Raw genomic sequence first — 10338 nt, 5'->3', positions numbered from 1 at the left:
AAATTTATTGTTGGTATAACACTTAAAGGAGTATATTTGCTGTTGGTATAACACCTAAAATAGTAAATTTGCTGTTTTTATAACACTTAAAATAGTAAATTTGCTGTTGGTATAGCACTTGAAATATTAAATTTGCTGTTGGTACAACACTTAAAGTACTAAATTTGCTGTTAATATAAAACTTAAAGTACTAAATTTGCTGTTAGTATAACACGTTAAGTACTAAATTTGTATTAGAGCAACAATATAGTGCAGAAACAACCTGATAACTGATAAGTTTAGTTGCAACCTTTATTTTTAAGATCCTATAATTTTTGGGGTACCACAATGAAGGGCCTGACCTTGTGCAATTGGTCTCAACTAGGATTATTAGAGTCTGGGTTCATTGTTGTTGTTAAATTAAAGAATTATAAGGCTTATATTGAATAGGAGTGGGCTCATGGATTTTAAAAAGGTTGGTTAATAAATATCATTAGCAGATTAACACATTTTCATACTTTGTTTACAAATGACACCTATTAGAATAACAAAACCAAAAAATATTTTTATTTCAATCACTGTAGCATTTTTATGTAAGAATTATCAGCCTTTTATTAATGATTTCTCAAAAAAAATTTGCATAATCAACTACTTTCGTAATTGATTACTTTCATAATCAATTACTTTTATTATCAAATTCTTTCGTAATTGATTTTTTGCATAATTAATTTTTTTCACAATCAATTAATTTCATAATTGATTACTTTCATAATTGATTACTTTTATTATCAATTACTTTTATAATTAATTACTTACATAATCAAATACTTTCATAATAAATTACTTTTTTAATCAACCCTCAGAATTAGGGTCAGCATTTGCCAATGCCCAGCTAGCAATGTCTGAGGTCGGCTTTGTTTTTTTTTGCGTCTTCAGAATTTTAAAACCTAATTTTATTTACTATTTCGTATAAACTAAAAACAGCAAAACGAATGTTTTATTTAAATTCTAAATAAAATAATTAAATTTGAAAAAAACACATTTTAATTTTTTCGTTAGTTTTTCAAAAAAATTTACTTGGAGGTTTTAATTAACCTATAAGTAAATTTTTTTGAAAAACTAACGGAAAAGTGAATGTTTTATTCAAATATAAATGAATAAAATACTTTTATGATAAAATAAAAATGAATAAAAGTAAAAATGGCAAAATATGAACTTTTTAATGCAAAAGTTTTATCAACTCTTAATTATAATAATAATAAAATTGTCAAAGTTGATGTTTTATTTGAATTTCTAATAAAATGGTAAAATGATGCATTCGTTTTTACAAGTTTTAAGCAAACGTCAACTTTTGGTGTTTTGTTTTTCTGTCAATTATATACTTTTCCCTTTTATACGATTCCCACGTTCGTCAATTTATCAAGCACTGATCTAAATTTTGTGTTGACCTGATGCCAACCTAAAACAGTTTTAAATAGGCAGTTTTTTGCACCGACCATATTTTTCCTAATTTCGAGGGCTGCATAATCAATTACTTTCATAATCAATTACTTTAATAATCTATTACTTTCATTATCAATTACTTTCGTTATCAATTACTTTTGTTATCAATTACTTTTGTTATCAATTACTTTCGTTATCAATTACTTTCGCTATTAATTACTTTTGTTATCAATTACTTTCGCTATTAATTACTTTTGTTATCAATTACTTTCATTATCAATTACTTTCATTATCAATTACTTTTCTTATCAATTACTTTTGATATCAATTACTTTCATTATCAATTACTTTTCTTATCAATTACTTTTGTTATCAATTACTTTTGTTATCAATTACTTTCGTTATCAATTACTTTTGTTATCAATTACTTTTGTTATCAATTACTTTCATTATCAACTACTTTTATTATCAATTACTTTCATTATCAATTACTCTCATTATCAATTACTTTTGTTATCAATTACTTTTGTTATCAATACTTTCGTTATCAATTACTTTTGCATCAATTACTTTAAAAATTAATTACTTTCAGCAACAATAAGTTTTAAAATTGCATCAATAAATAAAAGCTTGCTAATATTTACTGTAAATAAAACTGAAAGTAAATAAAAGCAAAAACTTAAAAAAATTCAAGAATACTGGCTAGATATTTAGTTAAAACGAATTCAAAATTATCATCCTCTTGCTCATTATCAGTGTCAACACACTTTCATTTTAACTGTTATTCATTTTAATCAAGAACAACATAACCACCAATCAGTTTATGTGATTTATTGTTATCAACACAAGCATTTAAATCACATGCACCTCTGATTCTCACAAGTTTCTATGGCTACGAAATACTATCAGATAGTTGATTGAATTATTTCATAATTTTCTTTTTCGCTATTAAATTCCATATTTATGTCACTAGATGTTTCCTCATAAATATCCTCTTCAGTCTTGAATTCTATATTCAGGTCACTATCTGCTTGTTCCTCAGAGGCAGAAATATCACTGATCACTTTTTGATTTTTAGGGGTATTGGGCGAGGATAATAAACAGGGAGTCCCTAAGAAACTCAAAGCATTTGAGGGATTTGCACTTATTGAGTTATCTCAACAACTTTAACTTAATCAGCAAGGTATTACTTGCTTTGAGCACTTAGGCATTTTCCAAATCAACTCAGGGGTTGAAAACAGGATATGGAATCTAGTATTCAAGCAACCAACCATTTTTGACTATACCTTAACTTCAATACATCCTTTCACAACAGGTCTCTCAATATTCCACTAAAAACGAAATGAAAACAAAATGTAATGCTTGTTTCATATTTTTTGTTTTGGATTTCCAAAATAATGAACTTATCTCATTTAAGGGCAATAGTTAAAATGCAGAGGCCCAATGCAAGATAAGCAAGACCCTGTTGTATTGAATGGGGATCAAAAAGTAAAAATTTAAGGTAACCTACTACCAATTTTTTTTATTTTAGGCTTTGTGTTTTTTTTTAAGTTTACACATTTTTTACAATTTACACTCAATGACACCTGTGCGGTGTATCGACTGCACCAGTCTAGCGACAGTCCTGATATTTTGTCTCAATATTATTTTTAATAGTGACTTTATCTTTTTCTAAAACCAGATATCTTTTTTTCATGTTGTAAATTTTGAAATGGTTTTAGTTTCAAATGTTTATTTTACAATTTGTATGCTATAATCTGGTGTCTTTAACACAACTTGAGATCAAGTCTATTTTATGCAAATGTGATGAGAAAAGTAAAACTTTTCTCATCACATTTGCATAAAATAGACTTGATCTCAAGTTGTGTTAAAAGAAAAGTCAGATTAAACTAGGAGTATACCAGAAAAGAAATTTTAAATTTTGGCAGGAACCAGATTTGCCGGAATTGTTGATAAAATTCTGGCCGGAACAAAAGTTATATTTGTCATTTTTTACCTTCAAGATTAAAGTGAAAGCCTGCACCTCAACATTGTGGCTATATAATATATGAATTTGTAAATAATAAAAGGGCCGAAGTCCAACAATGTGAACTCTCAAGAAATTAAAACAAACTGCTCAACCTCTTTAGTAAACTTTTATTAATGGTTTAATAATTTTTTTTCACCTCAAAAGCAAACTTTTTTTTATATTTATTTTTAAAGAAACAACTTTTTCTCTTGCTGTCTCTTAAACCAGGCCTCTTCCTCCCAATGTCCATAACATCAATTAAACCGCGCAAAAATAAATTCTGCTCATCTTTTGTATTGAACTAGCTGTAGAACTTCATTCATGCATTATCAAAGTTGTCTTAGTCAATATATTATTATGGCATAGGCTTATTGTTAAATTAAGAACTATTTGCATACTCTACCGCATCTCTTACTTGTGTGGTTCTCTGATAGTGACCGGTGTTGATATTTGACCGGGGCCAGGTTTGTGATTGGGGCTGCATAAACACATAAACATCCTAAAGTTTATTTTTTATTCAAAATTCATGTTATATTTTGTATTTATATGCATATATAAACATTATTATCATCAACATGATCATCATAATCATCATTACCATCATCATCATAATTATCATAATCATCATCATTATCATCAGGCTTTAGCCTTCCTCTTTTATGCTATTTCTCTAATCATGGTCAATGCTCAAACGAGCTATCATCTCTATTACTATCATCTCGATAAACCAAAACTCATTCTTGCTTGGCTTCTTATTCAACAAGTTGCATCCCTTTACTGTATCTGTCCCTTCATTCTATAAAAATGTTTATTAATCCAGTTTTTTCCTTGCACAACTTAAAAATCTTATAACTCTTACCCATCTTCATGTTTTCCTTTTTTATACAACCTACAACTTTTTAAGTCTTCAGTTAATCGTTTCCTAGCTTTTTAATCTATCCTCTATTTTAAAGTAACTCATAACTTAATAGTAGTTGCTTGCAAGCTTGTTGAAAGAAAATTAGAATTTTAAAATATATAAATATATGCCAGTATTTAATAAATAGTAAATGTAAGCATGAAATTATAATATATAAAGAATTATAATTTATTTTTCTATCCCCGGCTATTAACCCCTGCTAAATCATATTATTTTGCCGGATTTGCAAAAAGTCTCATTTTTAGCTGGGGTCCCAGACACTTCCTATTCTCTGATAGATTTTGCATCAACTTTTTGTCACATGTCACACCAGTAAACCTAGATTTCTTAATCTTGTTCCTTTTATAAACATCTGGGTTTCTCCACTTTTTTTTAGAACTTGTATGATCAGACTCACTACCACTATCACCCATTTAAAAAAGCAGTTAATCAACTTAAATAACTCTTAAAATGATCAACTTTATTCACCACACTGTTGTAAAATCATAACAAAAAGTGAGGTTATGTTTGTTCCGCTGTCTTTAGCAAAGAGCTTGTTGTTTTTTGCTAAATAGGCTGAAGTCTGGACTTCAGCCCTATTATATATTCGCTCTTTTAACATTTACCTATTCATATATTTATAGCCTATAATATAAATATATATATAACATAATTCATCAAGTTGATCTTTGTTTTATTCTAATATGTTGTTTTTATTTGTTTTTATAATTTTATGTATTGATAGTTTTAACCTGCAAAATATTTATATTTTAAATTATTACTTTCTTTTTATATATACTGTAATAGGCATCCTTTTTTTTTTTCTTTTTTAACTATTTAAAATAACATTTAAAAATAGACTGTTCTTAGAGTCAGATAGCATTTTTGATGAAAAAAGAGCTAGTTTGTTGCCCAAAACTGGAGAGCAACTCTTATTGTATCACAATATTCCTATACTTCAAGAAAACCTTACATAATTGATTATTGCAAATGAAATTACATTGTTTTCGTTTAGAAATTTGTATTTTTTACCTAGGTTTACTTATAGTTATTAATTGCCATGTAGGACAATCATTTTTTTAATTAAGTTAACACAATCTGTGCCACATTCTTCAAAAATAAATTCTATCATTCCATCCTAAAATACTGTAATTCCATCTGAATTAATTAATAAATATCTCAAATTCCGGTCAGAATTCTGGTACATCCCTAGATAAAATAACCATCCTTATTATCACACCTATTATCATTACTAACATCCCTATTATCACACTTATTATTATTACATTCCTATTATCACACCTTTTATTAACATCCCTATTAACACCCCTATATATCTGGTACATCCCTAGATTAAAAAAATTTCACAAAGTGTACACAGCTATATTACATGTGATAAAATGAAGCTTTTAATACATTTTGAATATTGTTTTATTCAACAAATAATATTGTCTTTCTTTTTAATAAGTTACAAAGTTTACCAGGCGGTAGTTTTTTTAAAATTTACCACTAATAGATACTGCGATAAGAAAAATTGAAGTTTTTTGACTTATAACCTATTGCTTTTTAGCTTAGAGTCCTTGCTTCCATTATATATATGGACTTCAGGTTCTAAATTTATCCGCTTGTTCCTTTAACCTAAATAGTTTAACTTCTTTCCCAAAAGTTGTACATAAGCTTTTTTACATTTTTAGAGCTCCTGGATACCAAAAGCCAGAAAGAAATAATCATTTTGTGACTTTCAAATCCAGGGTCCATTTTGGGACTCTGCATTTTTGTTATAAAATAAGAAGAGGGATGGTGAGGGTAAAACCTTTGAGCCAGTAAATACTCAGACAAAGCTAACAATTATTTGCCTACACATTCTAAAATACTTTTAGAATCACTTGAGTCACCAAGATCAATATTAGCATCACTTTTTCCACAACTATTAATAAACAAATATCAAGTATTTATGTCTTGGTAAATGTTTCTTTTTTTAACTATTTTTAAAAGTTATTTTTAGTGAGTTATAAATGCAATTAATGTGGTTTAAAGTATTGACCTAAGATATCGTTTGCATTTCAGATGCATATTTGAATTTCTCTCCAATCCTTATATATGTTTAGGATAATTCAAAATTGTTTTTAGATTGCTGTGCAATTTACTTGTCATTTAGAAACAGATTTAATGGATCGCAGTGCGGATCTGTTGTCACAAAGGGTTAAGTAATAAAATAAAGGTAATTCATTCAAAAATTTATTAGCACTGCAAAGTCATTTATTCAAATGTTAACTTATTTCAGCACAAATACAATGTTATTATTAAATTTTGAAATCTTATTTTTGTTTATTTCATTATTTAAATTATTGAAATTGCTATTTACTTAAAATGCTATTTTACAAAGAGTAATACAAAAGGTTTTGCATTATAAAATCGTATTTATATTACATTTTACCAAGGAGAAATATAAATTAAACATTTTTATTGTAAAATAAATTAAACCAAGGAGATTTTTTACCAAAGAGAAATATAAATAAAGCATTTTTAATGTTTAATTTATATTTCTCCTTAGTAAAATATAATATAAATATGATTCTATAATGTATAACTTTTTGTAGTATTCTTTGTGCAATAGGATTTTAAGTAAATGGCCATTTTATTATTTTAAATAATAAAATAAATAAAAATCTTATTTCCCATAAGAACACATCAGCTTTTAAGTTGAAAAAAAAGTTGCAATTTTAACAAAATCAGTTGTTTTTTTGATGAGTTTATACAGATTATATAAAGAAAATTTAATAAAAAGTGTATATGGTACTTTATTGATTCAATAAAACGTAAAATATACTAAACTTGCTTTGATTAATAGAATAATAAAAAAAATTTCAAGGCTGCAAAGTACTACATTTAAAATAAAAACAAAAAGTTGTAAATAATTTTGAGTGCACTTTTGTTTTAATTCTGCACAAGCAATACCAAAATATATCTGGGTTTGTCCCTGGTAACCTTACTTACTGGACTAGGTTCACAATAATTGGTATCCTAAAATCGAAATTTGTTTTTTAATTCAGATTACTACTAAAATAATATTTTGATAATCTTAAAATTACATTATGTTGTTGTCATAAATGTAAATTATTACCACAAAAATATTTAAAAAAAAAACTAATGTATTTTTTAAAACTACAATATTCTATCTATATTATAACTCCATTTTAATATTTGTAAAATCAAAACAAAATTTTGATATAAACACAGTTTTTTAAATGATTAAAATAACAAAATGGATATTCATTTTGTTGATTATGTTAATTATAGATATGCTGGTTTTAAAAAATTTTTATAACTGACAATTTATTGGATAAATATGTAAATTTGTTTCTTATGTTGTAATTAAACTAATGGAAAATTTGATATGTTCACTAGGCAATGGCGGCCAATTATAAATAATTAATTGAAAAGGATATGTGTTTTAGGGAGCTTTGAGCAGCTCGACTTTAGAGGGTTTTGTTGTCTCTTGGGAAAATGAGAATCCTCATTGTCGCATTGTTTTCTTGTGCCGTAGTTGCAATAAAGAAATGAATTACAAACTCAAAGGAAATTGGAAAGCACATTTTATTACTCATATGGATGTTAAACCTTTTCAATGTGAAATTTGTAACTTAAGTTTTGCACAGAAAATTCAGTTGATCAAGCATATGGCTAAAAAACACAATATAAATTGAGGTGAAATTTTTTGTTTGTTTGTGTTTCTGGAAAGTTTTACGTAGTTATAATACTTTGTATATGTCATTTACATAATTGATATAAAATGTGGCCTTAGATGAAAAAATAATAAATTCAGAAGGCAAAAAAACTTCAAAAATTCCTAATTTATTTTTAATATTAACTTCAGTTAAATAAATCAACTTTTTAGTATTAAATTTAAAGTAAGATGCTTTATTTACTGGATGTATAATCTAGCACATCAGCTGAGAGACTTGTTTTATGAAACTTAAATTGTCTACACATTAAAAAGTTACTTTTTTAAGTTTTGTTTTAAAGGTGTCTAAATTCTAGGGTGTATCAGGCCAAAATATACTTTAAAATTAGTTTTGTTTGTCTTTTATGTTCCAAAGTTGAAAATGTTAGTTAACTATAGGATCTGCTCTATGTAAATGATTTGTTTAATTGCAGAATAATAAAAAGAATTAATAATAAGAGCACAATTTTATGAAATGGATTTTAATTGGTTTTAAAAATGTGTTGCAGAACAAGGTGGAAATTAACTAAGCATGAAAAAATGGAGTGTTTTGAAATTGGATTTAAGCAAATTACTTCAATAAGCCATCAACAAAACAGCCTTGCCTGTAGTTTGAGACTAATTATTGTTTGTGTTGCAAATGTGCTCAAGGTAGAGGAAGAATTATTAGAGCCATATTTTGCGAGTAAACCATAGCCCTCAGACTCTAGCAGCTCTTAGGATTTTTTAAATTTTGACAAAAAGAAGTATTTTAGTTAAAAAACTTTAACCTTCTTTAATTTACCTGTCATATCAAAAACCATGTTAGTAGCACTTTTTTATAAAGATTTTTCTTTTAATGTTAATCAGAAAGCATAAAAATCAGGTATTTAAAAAAATGCAAACAAAAAGAGGAAATTTAGTAGTGGTTGGGTCTAGTAGTGTTGGGTCTAATATTTTTTATTAGAGTTTATGTTGATATGTTAGTACGAGATTGTAGAGTTATAACCTAGCTGACTGGATATTAACATAATAACACCAAAGGGACAAAGAAGGAATATGTAAATTCTGGATTGCTAATTATAAAGGAAATATGTTACAGATTTGTAGATAAGCAAGCTTTTTTTGTCACCAATGACTGCTGATATAATTTCCGTTAACTCTAAGGGTTGTTTTGTGTTATTGCAACAACGCAATAAAGAAGTGAGTTACAAACTCAAAATAATTATTTTACTTTCATTTGTCTCTAACATGTTTATATTTTCATTTCATTTGTCTCTAACATGTTTATACTTTCATTTCATTTGTCTCTAACATGTTTATATTTTCTTTTTATTTGTCTCTAACATGTTTATATTTTCATTTCAGTTCAGGTTTTTAAAAAACTGTTGCTGAGTTCTATACCTGTTAAAGTTGTTATTGTTAAAAAACTGTCACTCAATTCTTCTGTACTTGTTAGAGTGGTTATTGATAAAAAAAAACTGTTAATCAGTTCTTCTGTGCATGTTAGAGTGGTTATTGATAGAAATTTTCAACATTGGATTGTTGCTCATATCTGATTATGGTTATAAAAACATCAACTTTAAATTTCTTTTCAACACCTCAAAACATCTGTTTATTTCATTTATCATTAAAAAAACTCTGTACAAGATAATTAACAATATAAACCATGCAATCAGACTTGCATGCTTACATTCGTTAAATTTATTAGAGAACAGCTTCTGCATGATTATCGGCATGCTTTATATATAACAAAAACAAGTGAATTTAAAATTTCTGAATAATTTTTAGATATAGACATACAGCATTGATATGGTATTGATAAAAAGAGAATTTTATTGGACCATGGCATTTGTCCCATTCATTAAGAACTACTCATTGAATGGGACAAAAAAAAATTATTGAATGGGACAAATCTAAAAAATTAATAAAAGAAGAGAGGTCCTAAGTAAGTTTCAAGGCAGTCGAGCAGTATGGGTAGTTTCTACGATTAGGGAGCCCGAAAAAGCTATAAATATAGTAGAATGTCCGCATATATTGACAAACCTAAAATAATTTTATTAAAAAATATATGTATATTAAAAACACGAATAATTGCTTTTAGTAAAACAAAAAGCGTTGTTTAAATATTTGGATATAATTCCCAGTAATGAAACATTTCCAATAGGGAAATGAGTCGTTGCCTACAGCATCGCTATGCTAAATTATTAATTAGAAATAAATAAACAACTTTATACCATATAAAGTATCTAGTTTACTTTCAAAAAACTCAATAACAAAGCATCTTATTAGATTTTTAAAAAATTC

General features: G+C 26.8%; 1 protein-coding gene across 6 annotated transcripts in view; it reads left to right on the top strand.

Moving 5' to 3' along the window:
• The window catches only part of LOC105850856 (zinc finger protein weckle), a 58860-nt gene that overhangs the window by 34378 nt on the left and 14144 nt on the right, over positions 1 to 10338 (top strand). Inside the window, exons 5-6 of one of the 6 annotated variants that reach the window (XR_010642549.1) lie at positions 6487 to 6549; positions 7787 to 7889. The exons of 1 other annotated variant lie outside the window; for it this stretch is intronic. Coding sequence is in view for 3 of the 5 variants with exons in the window: in XM_065813795.1 (XP_065669867.1) it covers positions 7787 to 8035 (249 nt within the window). In the remaining 2 variants the exon portion in view is untranslated. Of the gene's footprint in view, positions 1 to 6458; positions 6550 to 7786; positions 8037 to 10338 lie in introns of those variants that run through there. 4 more of the 6 variants (XM_065813797.1, XR_010642550.1, XM_065813795.1 and 1 more) reach the window with 4 other exon arrangements.

This window comes from Hydra vulgaris, chromosome 12 (assembly GCF_038396675.1).
Source record: "Hydra vulgaris chromosome 12, alternate assembly HydraT2T_AEP".
Lineage (NCBI taxonomy): Eukaryota > Metazoa > Cnidaria > Hydrozoa > Anthoathecata > Hydridae > Hydra > Hydra vulgaris.
This window is presented reverse-complemented; position numbering and strand designations above follow the sequence as displayed.